Genomic DNA, 17439 nt, shown 5'->3' with positions numbered 1-17439 from the left:
CATGTCCTCATAATAAAACAAGCTAATAAACCTCACGATGAGCTCACATTACAGTCTCATCAGCCCTTCAGTCAGTCTGGTCCTAAATATAGCCCCATTATGAATTTATTCATTTCATCACTGCGACAGAAGCCATTATTATTATGCACTGGGTCACAACTAGTTTCAGAGCTTCAAAGAGAGAGAAGCAGTTTTATTTCGGCTGACTCAAATGAACGAGTACGTATGTGTGTGCGTGTGTGTGTGTGTGCGTGCGCGCGCGTGTGCGTGTAGCTACGTCTCCTCCTCCATCACTCTCTGACGCACGAGTCAGCTGGTTCCTCTAATAGCATGAGGAGCTGTCCGCGGTGCTGAAACCAGACCCGCACCGCGAGACAGAGAGATGCTCAGCTCACTCACGAGCCTCGACAGAGACTAACTACCGAAAGGTAAGACTCGGTTGTTGACTGCACGTCACACTACTCTGGGTTATGTTCACGTTCACGCGACATACAAACAGAGAGGCTTTTTATTTGAGTTACTTCAGCTTCTGTTTCTGGAGCTCTTTGCCAACCTGATGCACCGCCACAGCCGCCGAGGCGAAGAGGTCGCTCCGCAGCTTCTTTGTTCTCATTACGCTTCAGACGATCCGGATTTGCGTGCACTCTCTTTATTTTTGTAGCTCATAATTGCTACTTTTCTATCACATGAAAAAAAACTATTTATAAATAAGAAGTTTTTTCAATTTAAATTCAGGTTTTGGAAAAGCGAAAGGAAAAAGTGAACATAAAAAAAGGACAGAAATTGTTGATGCATCGTCGCATCTGAGTTCTGCATCGTTCTTACTTGCCTCGTGTTCTAGAAAGGGAACAACATTTTAAATAAATGCATTTGCATTAAAAACGTGTCATAGTGCATTTTGCACGCCTGTGTCATATAAGCCCATGGAGAGAAACAAGAGCGTTTAAATTCGCGTGCAAACCAGTAATAACTGGGAGTCAAGAGGTTTTCGTCGGTTGAAGGAAAAGGTTCCATGGGAACAACAGCCTAAACCGGGTTACCTTGACAACCGGGCCGTGACTCACGGAGAGCAGCTAATGAGATTTACACGGAGCTGAACGACGCTGCTGGAGAACAGGAGGCAGGATTCAGTGTTGATCCTCCAGCACCAGCAACAGGCAGGGAGGTGGAGGAGATACAGAAACACCATGTTCAACACTGATCACGCGGTAAAATACCACTTTGTTATTTTTATTGTCATCATCATTATTAAATAGAAGGTTGATCACTAGTTGCTTCTCAGCAATCTTGCTGCTGCTTCTTTCATTTTTTCTTTGACGCGAACAGTTTGAGCTGCAAAGAACATCACAAAAAAATGTCAAAAATATATTTGAATTAAAGCAATAAGCATGATTCAAGTAAAACAAGAGTCTATACCAAATAAGGAAACTGGGTTTGTTTTTTAATTAACTGGATGTTTTTCAGGCAGTTCAGACATTCAATAGAATCATAATTAAGATAAATTGAGGTGTTTAAGCTGGTTTACAGCGGAGCAAAAAAGTCACCAATCAGATGTAAAACCTCCTGCCTTTGGATCGATTCTAATGTCTCCGTGGTGTGTGATGCTGTCATCAGACCGGACATTTAAAGTGATGATGAGAGCAGAAAAATGCCAGAGCGGTAACCGTCGCGAACCTGTTATCTTAACGTGTAAAGGTCAGCGCTGACATGAGTCTCTTTTGTCTTCCCTCTGCAGGCGTCACCATGCCGTCACTGCCCGAGACCTCCGCCAGCCCTCTCCTCTGTTTTGCCAACTTCCTCTTGATCCTCCTCTTCCTCGGCTCCCCCACCGCTCACGGGGCTTCCCTCAGAGAGCACAGACTGAGAGGAAGTGAGTCAGACTCCCACGTCCTCCAGACTCCCAACGTCGACATGCTCAAAGCGTTGGAGTACATCGAGGGCCTCCGTCAGAGGACCGGCACGGACTCCCAGCAGCGCGCCCCCGTCGCCGCGGGTACGACGCCGCCGGCCGCATGGATGACACCGAGAGGCTGCGTGCCATGCTGAGGCTGGCTTCCAACCCTATGCAGAGCAAAGAGGAGGAGGAAGAGGAGGAGGAGGAGGAGGGAAGGGAGGGCAAGAGTGAGGAGCTGCTCCAGGCCGTGCTCTCCACACTCCAGCAGACGGAGAAGGTCTCCGCGCCGGCTGTGGCGGACGGCGCGTATCCCAGGGTGCAGCAGAAGCAGCACAGCATCCTGCCTCACAAGAAGCTGCCGCTGATGTTTGAGGACGAGGAGGAAGGCGAGGGGGACGAGGAGGAGGAGGAGGGCGGCGAGAGGGAGCACGGAAGCCCCTTTAAGCGCACCAACGAGAACGTGGAGGAGAAGTACACGCCTCAGAACCTGGCAACTCTGCAGTCTGTGTTTGACGAACTGGACAAGCTGACAAGTGTGAAGAGCATGCACAGGCGCCAGGACGAGGAGGACGACATGGGGGAGGAGGAGGAGGACGATGACGAGGCGGACGAAGGCGATATGTTCAATGTGAGGGATGTGGGATACGATGACGGGGATCTCGCAGACTGGGGTCCGTTACAAGACCAAGAAGAGGAGGAAGAGGAGAGGGACAACAAACACGAGGCAAACCGAGGGCTCGATTACGTCGACGATAATGACGAGGAAGCTGATGAGGACGACGAAGAGGACGACGATGACAGCTACCCGGTCAAGAGATCGAACGATCCCGACGACCTGGCCAACCTGGTGGACTACTACCTCCTGAAGGTGCTGGAGAAAAGAGAAGAGGAGGAGCACAAGCGAGCGATAGAGGAGGAGGAGGAGAAAAAGAGGGCAGAGAGGAGAGTGGCTCAGACGCAGTACAGAGACAGCATAGACCCGCGGGCCATCTACCAGCTCATTCAGATCTCCCAAAAATACCAGATCCCACCCGAGGACCTGGTGGACATGCTCAAAACCGGAGAGACGATGAATCAAGACATGTCACGAAAGAGCAGCGGATTATCCAGAGCGGAAAACAAGCTCTCTCAGATTTCCCCGAAGACGACGCACAAGATTCCCGAAGCTAAATTCTACAGCAGACGCCTTCCTGACAGACAGAAGACCCCCGAGGAGCGGAGGACAGAAGAGATACTGAACATCCTGGGGTTGGGGGCCACAGAGGACCGAGCTCCCGTCAGGAAGCAGAAGCAGTACAAAAGCTCGGCGACACGACTTCACGCTCTGCCCGCGGGGCGTTCGGGGGCGTCCGCTCCCACGCAGCGGCGCCCGCCTCCCAGCGCGTCGAACGACGACTACGACGACACCGCGGACGAGGACGAGCTGGCGGCGTATCTGGCGGGTCAGATGCTGGCGCGGTACCCGAGGCCCACGTACGAGGTCGGGCAGGGCGCCACGGGCTCTCTTGAGCGGGCCATGCAGCCGTATTTCGATCAAACGGACTCAGACAAAAGCCTGAATGAAAAGAGACAGTCGGAGGGCGAGGAGAGGGGCGGCGAAACGCAAATGCAAGGCTTTGATAACGAGGCGGTGATGAAGCTGCTGAGCTCCCTCAACCCAGAGACTGAAGAAAGTGATGCCGAAACGGCCCAGTGAATATAAAGAAGGCTAAAGATACACATATATATATATATAGTATACATAATGTTTTGGTGGCGGGTGGAAATACAGTATTTTGAAGAATAAAACACGAGTTATTCTGTAGGTTTACAAAAAGTTCCTATTTATTAGCAGAAATATGAGTGGTCAGACATTCATTTGATGCTTTTTTTTAATGAGTTTGTTGCTCAACAACACTAAACAACCAGTACATGTGACTCACCAGCCTTTCAATGCACACACACACACACACACACACACACACACACACACACACACACACACACACACACAGCCAATCAGTGTTGGATCCCATAGATTCAATTGTGGGTATTTTTTTTTAATTCTCATTTGTTTTTTGTAAATGTGGTCATATATGACATGCCTGAGGTTAATAAAGCATTGACTTTATTTTTTCCTTACTGTGTAGTGTTTCTTCATTTACTCACCAACACACAATGCATTGGTTTGAATCAACAAAAAACAAAAAACATTGAAATAAACTGGGGAGAAACAGACTCCTTTCAGTCATAAAACCCTGACATTGATAAATATGAGGCTTAAAAGGCACTTAAAGATCCAAACAAGTATTAAAAACTACGTGGAAACATTGAGGTTATTGCAGCATTGTTCCAAATGAGTCATCACAAGTCATGGAACAGAAACGATGCGGAGTAAACACCTTTTGAGACGTCCTCGTGCTCTCGTGGCTCAGTAGGCAGGTTTGCTCATGTATTCCTCCATCGTCTGTGATAAGAGCAGAGATACGTGTGAGTAATGAGAATAAAGAACTACGCTCACTAAGCGTCTGTCGAGCCCTTAAAATACCTCTTGGAGTGTGTCAGCCTCCTCCATAGACACACTCACGGCTACTTTGGATGTTTCTATAACTTCTCCTCCCATCAGGAACTCGTCCAGGATGAAGTAAACCTTCTCAAAGTTGAAAATGATGTCCAACTCACACACCTGAAACAGAATAACATGCCGTGCGTTACACTAGAGATACATTAAACTTCCATGAAAGGTAATTTTATTCATTAGAGAAGAGGATAAACAGCACTAGTATGGATGACCTCGTTGCATATTATTAAGAATATAGGAAAGGCAAGTTGTTGAAAGAAATAAAAACCTGACAAACACTCTTTTTTAATATCGCTCCCTTTTCCTCATCTTCTCTTCCCACAATTTTCAGCTTCATTGTTTGAGTTTTTGTGAATAAGACGGGAGTGGCTGTTCTCTTGTTTTTGCAAATCAAAAACAAGCAGGATGGACGTCCAGTGGTTGTGGAGCCGAGGCCCCTTCTGGACACCAGGGGGAGTCAGACTGGCAGCGACATGACTGAACTCCTGCAGTGTCGAGTAACACAGGAGCCTCTGTAGTCCAGATCCTTGTACAACAGTGTACATATCAAGCAATAAACCTCTGTTTTCTGTTCCTTCAGCTGTTTTATTTGTCACAGCTGAGTTCTAATGAAGGGAGATCTTAATCTAGACGCCATATATATTTATATATGCTTCCATCTTTGTGCCTCTTCCCGTTTCAACATGACAATGTCCACATAGCTCTATCAGGCTTGTGAAGTGATGAAGCATCTTGTGTCAGTTGTGAACATTATTAGATGACTAAACAACAGTTGACCCGTGACTTACTTCTAGCCATCAACAGATGGTCCCATGACAGAAAATTGAACGATCAAGTCTCCTTTCTTTGTTAACATTGGTCTGAATATCTGTAGCAGCAGAGTGAATGACATCAGGGATATTTTAAATCTTCTGTTCGTTCTAATTGTGTTGAAATGATCCTCTGTGAAAAAAGGCTCTTGTCCAGAATTCATTAAATACATAAAAGCATGAGACACAAAAGTAGGTCATCTTTTACATCATGAATTGGTTTAAAGCTTGCTCGATTAGACCTTTTCTGACTGCTGTGTGAGCTCCACCTACGTTGCCAAAGTATTTATCCAACAACTCGACGTATCTGTGCAGCACTTCGAGGGTCAGCAGCTCATTATCCTGGTTCTCCAGACCGGTGCAGAAGTACAGGCTGGCATACCTGCATACGCAGAGGTTAAAGGTCAGATGTGACGGCGACGGTCCACACGATGTTGCGAAGAAACGAGGAAACGTTAGAAGCACATTTGACAGCACTGCGAGGAGTAAAGCAGAAAGAGACAGAGAGAGGAGGTTTGAGACGACGACATCTCACTCTGGACCTTTTTAAAGTAAAGATAGCAGAACCGTTAACTTGGGACCTTTTATCAATACTTTACTCATTTAGAACCGGGTTTCAGGGCGGCATCCCTACATTGCACTACAACATGTAATATTGTGAGGTGTTCCTGTTATTTTCCCGCAACGGTAGTAAAACACCATGAGAGGATAAGCGCTCATCACGGTCCTGTCAGGAATCGAGGTCACCCTCTGTATGTTTAACCAGACATTTACTCCACCCACGTCTTGAGAATGGGCGTGTCTGTCTTCTGTTAATCATTTAGGATAAACGCAGTCAAAGGTGGTTTCTGCTCAACACCCAAGTCTCTACCTGCCAGGAAAGGACTGCAGATGAGGAAGCCCTGAGCGTTAGCTTGTAATTGTAACACAAATGATAAAAAGCTGCGTCTCTTGCAGTTACCTCTTGTAAACAACCTTGAGGTCTCTCCAATGGAGGAAGTTGCAGGAGCGAGGTGGACGTGCCAACACCAGCATCATCATGTCCCGGATCACCTTATTCTTCTCCCGGTCTGTCACTGGCATGAACCATTTCTGCAGCCGCAGCTTCCCCTGACGGCTGAACAGCAACAGGAAGCGCATCTGAAGACGGCAGGAAGTTGGGACAAAAAAAAGAGCACTTATGAAAAGTTTTTGTCTCAGCTGTGTTAGCAGGCCGAGTGAAGCCGATGCGGAAGTGCTTCAAAACCTGCATTCCCTCTAATGTCCACCAGGGGGCGACTCCTCTGATTGTATAGAAGTCTGTGAGAAAATGACTCTACTTCTCTCTTGATTTATTCCCTCAGTAAACATTGTAAACATGAGTTTATGTCTCAATCTCTAGTTTCAAGTCTTCTTCAATACAGCATGATGTTCATTTAGTACATTATGGTCCATTTAGAGTCACACAGACCATAAAGCAGGGGATGCTTTAGGGCGGGGCTACTGTGATTGACAGGTCGCTGCCTTTGCAAAAAAAACAACATGGAGACAGCCGCAATCCAAGATGGCGACGGCGAAATGGCCAAATTCAAGGCTTCAAAACGGCAGTCCACAAACCAATGAGTGACTTCTTACAGTCTGTGTGTCTGTGTGTGTTACGGATAAAATGACCAAACAGGAAGAACATCTTGTGTCATGAGAGGCAACTACAATGTGGTTAATGGTGTGTGTGCAGCTTCAACAGAGGAAACCCAACACAAACATACAATGAAGCAAACGCACACACACTGAGACACACGCATGTGCAAACACACACACACACACAAACACACACAGTAATAAAAACTCCCAACAACAGTTTAAGCTGCCTGCAGCTAAAGCAAAACCAACCACGAGCGAGGGTTGCACCAAACAGCAATTCGATTGCACAACTAGGAATGTGAATGAAGACCAAACACCTTGTAGCGCCTTTGAGGTGCAATGACTCTTAATCCAAAGTGTGGTGTTGCTCAAGAGCAATTAATGAAAGCTCTTTGCACTGAGGTGCAGCAGCAAGCAGCACTGCTTCTGCCTGCAGCACCAAACACCAGAAAGAACGTGTAACTTCAACACAAGTACATGCCGGACAAGGATGAAGAATGATTTGAATCATTTACAGGTTATGTGAGTATTTCAAGTGGTATTCTAGAGTCATCTTATTGTTTAAATAGTAAAAAGAAGGCACTTCTGCAACTGAAACCAATGTTCTTGAGATTTGCATTCATTTGACACAACATGGTTGTCACACTGCAAAAAACTATCCAATCCAATTTTTTCAAGCTTTTCACTTTGTGACATGTGATACATCTGACATATTATTCTCTTTAAAATATCAGTGTCTTGAGTAGAATAACTCCACTGAAGTACCAGTTACATGATCGAGGAAGAAGCCGAGCAAAGTGAAATCCCGTAAGAAAGAAGTAAAGTAGAGTTCCTTCATCTGATGACACACAGCAACTGACTTAGGTATTTATTACAGTGTAATAACGTGGATGAACTCGCCAGCAGGTAAATTATAGCAACAAGCTGTACTCACCATCTTGTGACAGCAGTAAACAGAAGTGACCCAAAACTCAACTCCTCCAGGCTTGTGATAAACCCCCCCAGAGTACTATCCTACTGTATCTTGTGCGTTTTGGAGATGCAGCGACATGTTTTTGGTCTTCCCAGAAGGAAGGCGTTCTCTCTTTCTCACCTTCTCCAGCCAGAGCCACGCCCCCCGCTGCACTCCAGCGTCTGATTGGCTACCGGCAAACAGACAGGTGAATCACTGCAGTGCAGAGAGAGAGAGATGTTGATTTAAAGCACTATACAGTTGTAGTATTGTACATTTGTAGTCAGTAAGAGTCTTTTTAGGAATATATAACACACATTACTGTGATAGCTAACAACTGAGCGAAATATGACTTTCTGTCTCATAATTTTGACTTTTTCGATTTACCATAACTTTCGTATCAAGTCAAAAAAATAAAAGTCTAACTTTCTTTTTTGTAGAAAAAAATTAATATTGCCTATATAATAATAAAATAATATATATATATATATATTTCAACATTTCATTCAGTGTATCTACACTTACAATGGATATTTCAACTAACGAAACACTGCTAGCTTAAATTTCCGTTAAACTAAGCTAATTTAGCTCGCTAGCTTTAGCCGGAGCTAGCAGTGTTGCTCACAGGGTGGTTCTGCTTCAAATCCCGCCTCCTGTCAGGTAACTTAATGTTTGATTTCACTTTAAGCCTATTTCTACTTTCACTTCGTATTTTACCACTAACCTTTTGTACTGTTAAAATGTACTTACAGAAGAAGGAATAACGTTTTCAAACGGCAGGGATATAACAGTAGTTAGCTTAGCTAACCTGTAAACCTGCTGTAATTTCAGTTTGAGTCACGTGGGTCAAACGACTGCAGTCGACTGAACTTCCTGCTGCTCCGGTGGCCGCGCCCACTGATGTTAATTCAACGGAGCCACACGTGGTTTTGGGTCCAGCTGTGGGGGTAAAAAAGCGGAGGAGAGAGCTCCGCACAGCGAGAGGCTTCCAGAGCAAACACACCACCATGTCTCTGTACCGCAACTCCGCCTGGTTCCTGAAGGGAGTGACCGAGTTCACCAGGTAAGATGCTCTTCATCTGAACCCGTTCATACCGCTGAGATATGAGATATATTAGGAGTCTGTGACCCTGCTGCTGTGTCCTTAGTGCATGCACATAGTGAATGTGTGTGGGTGGAGGAACAATATGTTTCAGATCAACTAATTCATGTACTAACTCATCATATTCATGTATTTAATATTTAAAGATAAAATAATAACAGCTAATAATAATACCTTAAATTATTCTCTTTGCCTCGTGATTTTATTGTAATATTATTGTATTTCTGATTCTAATGAGGGTTAAAATCACAGGACTCTTGGAGTTCATATTTAACATTTACAGGCATCATTTTAGGCAAACAAATAAAATGATAAACCAGTGTGATTGTCTGTGTGGACAGATCCTAAGAGATGGGATGAGTGTGGGCCACTTATTGTCTTAAATACAATATAATCAGGGAACACCGCCTTAAACGGCCTTCCGGTCCTTGATGTCTTTATAGGCTGATACTAATCTTTTTGATAAAAGTTAACATCATGATGTGTAGAGCTGAAACAATTAGTCTGTTGGTCAATCAACAACAACAAAATGGCCCATCATTTAAGTCAATTATCAAGCAGAGCATCTCATCTTCTTAGATGTGAGGATTTGCTGCTTTTCTCTCTTTTAAAAATCTGCAAGTAAAAGATCGTTTGGTTTTTGGACTGTTTGGACAACTTACTGACATTTAATAGACCAAATGATTCATCCAGTCATTGAGAATGCAACCATCAGATTAGTCGCAGCCTTAGTGTTGATATCAAGCTGATGTGTTTAGGTTACATGAGGTCAGGTCAAAGGTTATATAAGAGCTGGATCTCTGAAAGGAATAAGACGACTTATTGTTTGTTGTGGTTGTTGACCACTTCACAGACATTTTGACAGAATGGAGCTGCAGCGCATCTTTGAATCACTGATTTGTGAACGTTGCAAAGTTTACGGTGACTCAGCGTGGAGCCACGTACGTCGGTTGTTCGCTCCGAACGCTTTGTCAGTCCTATATGTGATCGACTGCAGCCCCTAAGGCGCCTTTCCTCATCCCTACGCAGCGAGCCAAGTCGCCTGAAGAGGTGCTTTTGTGATTGTTTCCCTTCTCCACCCTTTGTTCTGTGTTATCTTTTCTCCCAAAGAGCTGCCCGGCAACCCGCTCTGACCCGAGACTAATAGCTCTCGGCATGACACCATTGAACAGAGCGGGCATTTAGCCTCAGCATCCCGCCCCCCCTCCCCTCCTTCAACAATGGCATCCAGGACAATGGGGGCAATTGAAGTCCACACACACACCGATCCCGTTGTCACCATCGCGGTCGTCTCACCCCAAACCCCCTTCTTCATCAGAGGCAATGCCAGGCACACTCTCGTCTTCATTGTATCCGTACAGTAGAGACGTGTACAGTAAACCGGCTGACCTCAAACACACTGACCCTCCACGGACTCAAACACTGACCCTCTCAGACCCGCCTTTACTTCACAGAGATCTGTGCGTGGATGCATTCAAGATGAAACCACTTGTTCGTGTTGTTCCTGCAGGAGTGCCTTCCTGACGGCCTCCAAGAGGTTTGTGGAGAAGGACCTGGAGGTGTCCTTGGCCGGACGCGCCTTCATGATAACGGGAGCCAACAGCGGCATCGGGAAAGCAACCGCCATGGCCATCGCCAAGAAAGGTGCTCAAGGACACTAATGCATTGCAAAAGTTGTTTTTTTAATACTACTATTATCAGGGGGAGTAACTGCAGCGATGATGGTCGTGACACATTCCAATTTTGGATCATAAAAACCATCGACAGGTCAGGTAACAGTACAGTGAGCGATGCTTAGATTAACCCATGATAAACCTTTCACGAAATAGCCCAGACCCGTGTAGCACCATGTTTAAAAGCACCAGACAGTAACACGATGAAAACCTAGCGCATCATAATTTGCGCTTTCCAAAGTTAAATACAAAGATATAGCTTTTGTGAGTGTTTAAAGTCGTGCACAGCTTTTTTATAACCACGAGATTGCTTCTCAATCTGGTCTTTTACGACTCGGTCAGCCGCCACTAACACAAGTCACACACTACAGTAAAGTAGAACCACTTGCAGGTCTCACTCATTTCCCCTTACAAAACAGTAAATGTTCAGATACTGTTTTCCTCAGCCGGAAAAAGAACATTTGTTCTGTCTCGATGTCGCAGGTGGAACGATCCACATGGTGTGCAGGAACAAGGACAAGGCCGAGGAGGCGAGGGCTGATATCGTCAAAGAGAGCGGAAATAAAGTACAGTGCGACTCACTTCTTAAACAGGCATTTCAAAGATAAGTATGTAGGACAGACAGCCTTTAAATTCTCATCACAGGAGGTGTATGTCCACATCCTGGACCTGTCTGAGACCAGGAAGGTCGGGGAGTTCGCTGAGGGCTTCAAGAGGAAGTACAAGGCCCTCAATGTACTGGTGAGTGACTAGAGTTACCTATTTTGGAAATATATGGCATTATTATTCGTCCTGATTTTACTGTTTTGTTTTAGCACCTACTTCACCGCCCCCCCTCTCTTTGTCTTTGTGCAGATCAATAACGCGGGCGCCATCATGAGTCAAAGGGACGTGAACGCTGAGGGGCTCGAGAAGAGCTTCGCCTCCAACGTCCTCGGTGAGTCAGCGGTCCGGGGGGGGGGGGAGGTGGGAAGGAAGCGTTGATGAGAGGGAAAGATGGGATAGTTGTGATTTAATTGTTTTTATTGTCGTCCACTAGGGGTTTACATTCTCACCAAGAGTCTCATTCCCTTGCTGGAGAAGAGCGCAGATCCCAGAGTGGTGAGTCCAGGAGACAAACTGTCAGAGTCAGAACTGTGGGTTCTTCTTACCTCACAGAAGTCATGGACGCCTTTCACGAGCAGCTCATAGACTTGAGATAATGCTGCAGTGGTCAGCGTCATCCATCATTTAAATGAACATTTAATGGGGTTTGGGAAATAGCAGGTGCGGAGGGAATAACATACACGTTCACCGGCTGCAGAAAGAGCCAATATCTGTATTATTTAACTGTAAAAATGATACTTTATATGAGGTCAGCAGTGGAAGATGTCTTTGGTAGAGTAAAAATAATAAATACCCCGTTACATATAAATTATTTGGAGACCTGAAAGTGTTATTTTATGTTTTAATATTATAATAAAAGATACTAAAAAATATATAAACAGCATCTTAGAGGCTTACATTTTATTGAAGCTAATTTTAACAATTTTATATTCACAGTTTGGTAGTTTAAGTTATTACAAGGTTCTGTATGTAAAATCATCACCTGCAAGGTAACTGGTAACTGTAGCTGTCAGATAAACAATGTGGAGTAAAGTACAATATTTCCCTCTGAAGCGTAGTGGAGTAAAGTTTATAGGAGCTTAAATTATATTCCTCAAAATATGACTGAAAGTTACAACCTCGAAGATCTCCATTTGGTTGTCTTTGGCGACACCTATGGCCATAAGCAGTAATTGCATGTGTGTTTTTGGATCTCCCTCCTCAGAGATCGCTGCTTGTGATCTTTCCACTGGAAAGATCGTCACAGACATCGTAATACTGTTGATGCTAGTAGCTTTATTGGCTTTGTGTTACTCATAGACTGTATAGAAGAAGTGGTCACCCATCGGTTTGTGGACTATGGTTTTGAAAGCATCGAGTTCTGCATTTTGGCCGTCGCCATCTTGGTTTTTTGCAACCAGAAGTGACATGAGACTTCAGCTGAATGCGACATTTTTAGGTGACCCAAAAGGTTACAACCGTGAACTGAAAACACACTGTGAAAAAGTTAAAGTCGTAAGACGAAAACACGAACAACAGCTTGGTAACAACCTGTCAATCAGCGTGTAGCCCCGCCCTAAAGCATCCCCTGCTTTATGGTCTGTGTGACTCTAAATGGACCATAATGTACTAAATGAACATCATGCTGTATTGAAGAAGACTTGAAACTAGAGATTGAGACATAAACTCATGTTTACAATGTTTACTGAGGTAATAAATCAAGAGAGAAGTAGAGTCATTTTCTCATATACTTCTATACAACCAGAGGAGTCGCCCCCCTGGTGGACATTAGAGAGAATGCAGGTTGAAGGCTCCACTTTTCAGAACCAGAGGTTGCTGCCTGGTGTTACTTCATTCGGACTGCACAGACATTGCTTAACATATAGTACTTGAATATATACTTTGCCCTGTTGCACCACCGTGAGCAGTACATAGATATGAAATTGTGTTTTATATCACGCCCACATCAACCCCAGCTCCCTCCTCCGCCCCTCACCCATGTTTCCCTTCGTCCCTGTTCAGATCACAGTGTCTTCAGGAGGAATGTTGGTGCAGAAGCTCAGGACGGGGAACCTGCAGTCTGAGAGGGGCCGCTATGACGGCACCATGGTCTACGCCCAGCACAAAGTAAGAGGGCTGTAACGTCTTCAAGTGTTAGGAAGCAGACAAGACTTAGAACAGCGGAATGAGTCCTTTGGTTTGGGCCTTTTTCAAATTCATTTATATAATTCATTGATGAGATACTAAAATATTTAGTTTGTTTGTTTAGATTTCTTTTTAATATTTTCTTTGTACACTGATTGTAGTTCATTCGCATTAATGCGAACTCAACCATTCACTCCGACTATCTTATTTACATTTTTACATGTTTTACGGTTTAATTTCTTATTTATACTTGTTTTGTTTTTAGCTGATGTCTCTTGTTGTTCCTTCTGAATACTGCAAATGTCCCGCGTATCTTGGATCCATCTTAACGGATGGAATTGACCATTTTTAAAGATGCTGCATATGAATAAGGTTTCCATCCAAAACAACTCAAAGAGCATCAGCCTCCACAAGTCCCTGTCAGCTAAATCCTGTTTGGATAATGATTCATCAACATGAAGCCAGAGCCTGAATGCTTCAAGTCTGAGTCTGCGTCACTTGTTTTGTTTTTCATTTAAAAAGTGCAGCATTGTGAAAAGAGACGTGTGAGCCTCACCTGCCCGGAGTCCAACCCTTCAGACGTCCTCACCGAACGGAATCTATCTGAAGACGCGTTTATTCATGTGTGTGTGTGTGTGTGTGTGTGTGTTCCAGAGGCAGCAGGTGGTGATGACAGAGCAACTGGCAAAGACTCACACCAACATCCACTTCTCCGTCATGCATCCCGGCTGGGTCGACACTCCAGGTACCGCCCCCCTCACACACACACACACACACACACACACACACACACACACACACACACACACAAGAACCACGTGAGAATTAACAGCAAGCCACCACTTTGTGGACAAATTAAACAAAATGTAAATATTTTTAGAAAATCGTCCCTGAGGCGTGGTTTATATTCGCCGTATTGAAGCCGGTGCGCACGCCAGAAAATGGCGTAATCACGGCCTGTAAGTTGTGTGCGAAGAATACCCAACTGTCACAAAGAGTTCACTGATAAAAGTTTGTGAGTAAGTTCATTTTTGGATGCTTTAGAAACAGGAGTTATTGAATATTTTGCAGCCAAATCAAATGGTTGACAGGACATTCATCATTTCTTTCTTTAAAATGCATGATATACTTGACTTCTTTCTTTATGGGGCTTCCCTGTATTCAAGGGAAATAAAGTCGGCCATGAATATGAGGTATGAGTTTGCAGTTATTTCCTCCTCTGCATTGTGGAGGTTGGTTTGTGGCGTCTTGCCGGTCGTCTTCTCTCTTTGTAAACACTTATGTTTTGGTGGGAAATGCGTAGCTTTTAAGGCTCACGCCACAGAGCCACGCGTCAGCTGAATATTCAGTTTGTTTTCTGTCCGTCTCTGTCCCAGCGGTGGCCAATGCCATGCCAGACTTCCATCGCTCCATGAAGGACAGCCTGCGGGCCCCGGAGCAGGGGGCCGACACCGTGCTGTGGCTGTCCGTCTCTGAGGCTGCAACCACCAACCCCAACGGCCTTTTCTACCAAGGTATGTGGCGAAACCAAAGCAATCCTTCTTTTTACCCGCTTATCTGTTATATATCGCGTATGTACAGTATATTTAAAAAAAAGACCAAAATACAATTTGAGTACCCCAAGATTGCAAAAAACAGGAAGACAGGGAGGAAAGAAGTGAACGCGAATGGCTGAATCACACGTTTGTCAGCTGTGTGTGTGTGTGTGTGTGTGTGTGTGTGTGTGTGTGTGTGTGTGTGTGTGTGTGTGTGTGTGTGTGTGTGTGTGTGTGTGTGCGCGCGCGTGTGCGCGCGTGGGTTTGGCCTGTGTCCATTGCAGCTGGACTGGGCTGCTTTTGGTGCCAGATACTGCCAGAGAGTACAGTGCCTCTATGAGCGCACACACACACAGAGCCCAGCAGCCTTGTAGAGTAAGGCAGTAACTTCATATAAAACCTCACTTCAGCAGAGACCCAAACATACTTTATTCATCTTTTAATGTGATGTATTATGACTCGTGTCCTCATTTCTTTGTAATAATTCTACTCAGGTTGGTGCATCTTGCTGCTCTGTGTATTTATGTAATACCAGTAGATAAGCCTTCATATCTGAGGAGCCCTCTGTCAGGCTTTACTTTATCTCACATCAACACTCGCTGACTCAAACTGCTGGAGGAGCCAAAGTGTGTGACAGCTGCAATATTTTACTGCCATCTTGGAAAACACTGACCACAATTGAAAACTTGGGATCCAATCTTGCACATTCGCAGATTAACTGGAAAAGTATTTTCTGTTTTTATAATGAAACTGAAACCTTCAACACCATGAATGATGTAACAACATGCTACACTTCAGATTGTTTCATTTACAGGAGGTTCAATGTTTTTGCTTAATTTAGAGCCTGCACCTGACACCCGTCGTGATAAAATAAATAAATACTGACATTTTTCTTGAAACGATGAGCACATATTAAGTATTTCAATCCGTTCCTTGCTCATGTTTATTTGTTTTTGTATTTCTTGTTGAAAGCCATAGACATTTTATTTTGAAAATTACAATTCTGCAGAGTAGTTTCAAATAACCACACCTACCTGCACATCTAATTTCACTGGTTTAAAGGCATCTGCAGGTCTTATTAAGAAGCATTTAGTTTCCTCAACAACAGGTATTCAATCATTTTTCTAAAAGTTTTGTATTTGACGTTACGCACCTCTTCAATCCTTTCATTCGGCACCATCTGAACTGAAATAAACTCATCATTTTCCACTGGTTTATGCATCCATTTAATGCTTATTAATTTAAATAATTATATCATTTGAAATTATAAACTGTGAGAAAGTAATGGAAAAAAGTATTTGATAAAGTAAATAAATATTTCTGGTCCATATTTTTTCCTTTGGTTTTCCATCATAGCTTATTAATTGTTGTAAAATGGGTATTTAAAGATCTTAAAATAAACTGTGGACCTTTGTGTTTGTTAGATTAGTTCCCGTTAGGGACGAGGGTTGAAAACCAATCCACTGTTTCCTTAAACCAATCTGAGAAGACATGTTTGTACGTGTGATTGGCCTTTTATTACTTTGGTAGAAATCAATGTTACTTCAACCTCGAACTATATATATATACACACACACACACACACAAACACACCGGAGTCATCATGTTGACATCCATCTTGTTTGTCCGCAGACCGAAAGATGGTGTCCACCCACCTGCCGCTGGCCTGGACCCACAGCTCCCCCCTGGAGGAGCAGAAGTTAATGTCTCTGCTGGAGGACTTGGCCAAGACGTTTCAGCCCCACTGAGTCACCACTAACACCTTCTGTTCACACCGATCATCCCTCCGATGATTTAATGCACTGCAGCGAGCGAGGCCTGCTCTATACGAGGGCGTTAACTCTACCCGTGGTCGCCGGAATAAAACGGGACAGAATGTGAAGTTATGCTGTGAAACCCAGACCAAACCACCTATAACGGAGGGATGAGCGACGTCTATAACGCTTTAGAACTATTTACACCATAACATTGTTATTTAACTTTATAAGGATTTAAGAAAATAACTGTACGAGTGTTTGATAGTGACGCTGCCTTTAAATGACGTTATCCTGCTGATGGAGAGAACACCTTCATAAAACAAACCAGTCTGTTACTGTGACTTTAAGAAAGTTGTCAATCAGATGGGAATCTGATGTGACCAAAGTCACTCACACGGGCTGCATTATTATTATTATTATTATTAATAACTCAGCTATGGGTTCAATCTGTCGTGCAAAGTGATTTCTAGAAGGAACTGGTGTGCTCCTGATGTTGTGCAGGTTGAGCTCAGGCTGAAGTGCTCTCTCTATTAGCTCTGTGCCTTTTTAAAACACGGCTCTTAAACTGTATTTACGACTCTAATAACTGCAGAGCGCCTTAAAAAGAAGCCTTTTACTGACCGAGTTCATCTTGTAAATGCCCGCTTGAATAAAGAAAATGACTGATTGTGTCTAGTTGTGGCTCTGAGTTGCATTTTGATTCACAATAAACAAAAAGCGATTCAAATAACAGTCGAATCAACATATCAGAATATCTTTATTAAGCATAGATTCTTTTCTCTCCCGTCTTTCGAGGGCTCAGAGACT

At 44.2% G+C, this 17439-nt stretch overlaps 3 protein-coding genes across 3 annotated transcripts; 2 read left to right on the top strand and 1 right to left on the bottom strand.

The window, feature by feature from the left end:
- Positions 1–369: 369 nt before the first annotated feature.
- On the top strand, positions 370–3810 carry scg2a (secretogranin II a). The gene is given in 3 exon segments (XM_079271803.1): positions 370–428; positions 1736–1987; positions 1990–3810. Coding segments are annotated over 2 exon segments (1845 nt in total). The 5' UTR covers positions 370–428; positions 1736–1743; the 3' UTR covers positions 3591–3810.
- Positions 3811–4218: 408 nt separating this feature from the next.
- On the bottom strand, positions 4219–6403 carry ap1s3a (adaptor related protein complex 1 subunit sigma 3a; the record flags this gene model as incomplete). The annotated part of the gene is made up of 4 exons (XM_079272149.1): positions 4219–4340; positions 4422–4559; positions 5537–5645; positions 6225–6403. 4 exons carry the CDS (start codon positions 6401–6403, stop codon positions 4305–4307), a joined length of 462 nt encoding a protein of 153 aa, XP_079128275.1. The 3' UTR covers positions 4219–4304.
- Positions 6404–8772: 2369 nt separating this feature from the next.
- dhrs12la (dehydrogenase/reductase 12-like a) lies at positions 8773–17297 on the top strand. Its single transcript, XM_079272619.1, has 10 exons — positions 8773–8898; positions 10448–10581; positions 11094–11176; positions 11256–11351; positions 11466–11547; positions 11650–11711; positions 13218–13322; positions 13995–14085; positions 14717–14854; positions 16508–17297. The coding sequence occupies exons 1-10, from the start codon at positions 8843–8845 to the stop codon at positions 16621–16623; spliced, it is 963 nt and encodes a 320-aa protein (XP_079128745.1). The 5' UTR covers positions 8773–8842; the 3' UTR covers positions 16624–17297.
- Positions 17298–17439: the final 142 nt, after the last annotated feature.

This window comes from Melanostigma gelatinosum (genome assembly GCF_949748355.1).
Source record: "Melanostigma gelatinosum genome assembly, chromosome: 7".
NCBI classification, from domain to species: Eukaryota; Metazoa; Chordata; class Actinopteri; order Perciformes; family Zoarcidae; genus Melanostigma; species Melanostigma gelatinosum.
Note: the sequence above shows the minus strand (reverse complement) of the source record. Positions and strands in the feature narration are given on the sequence as shown.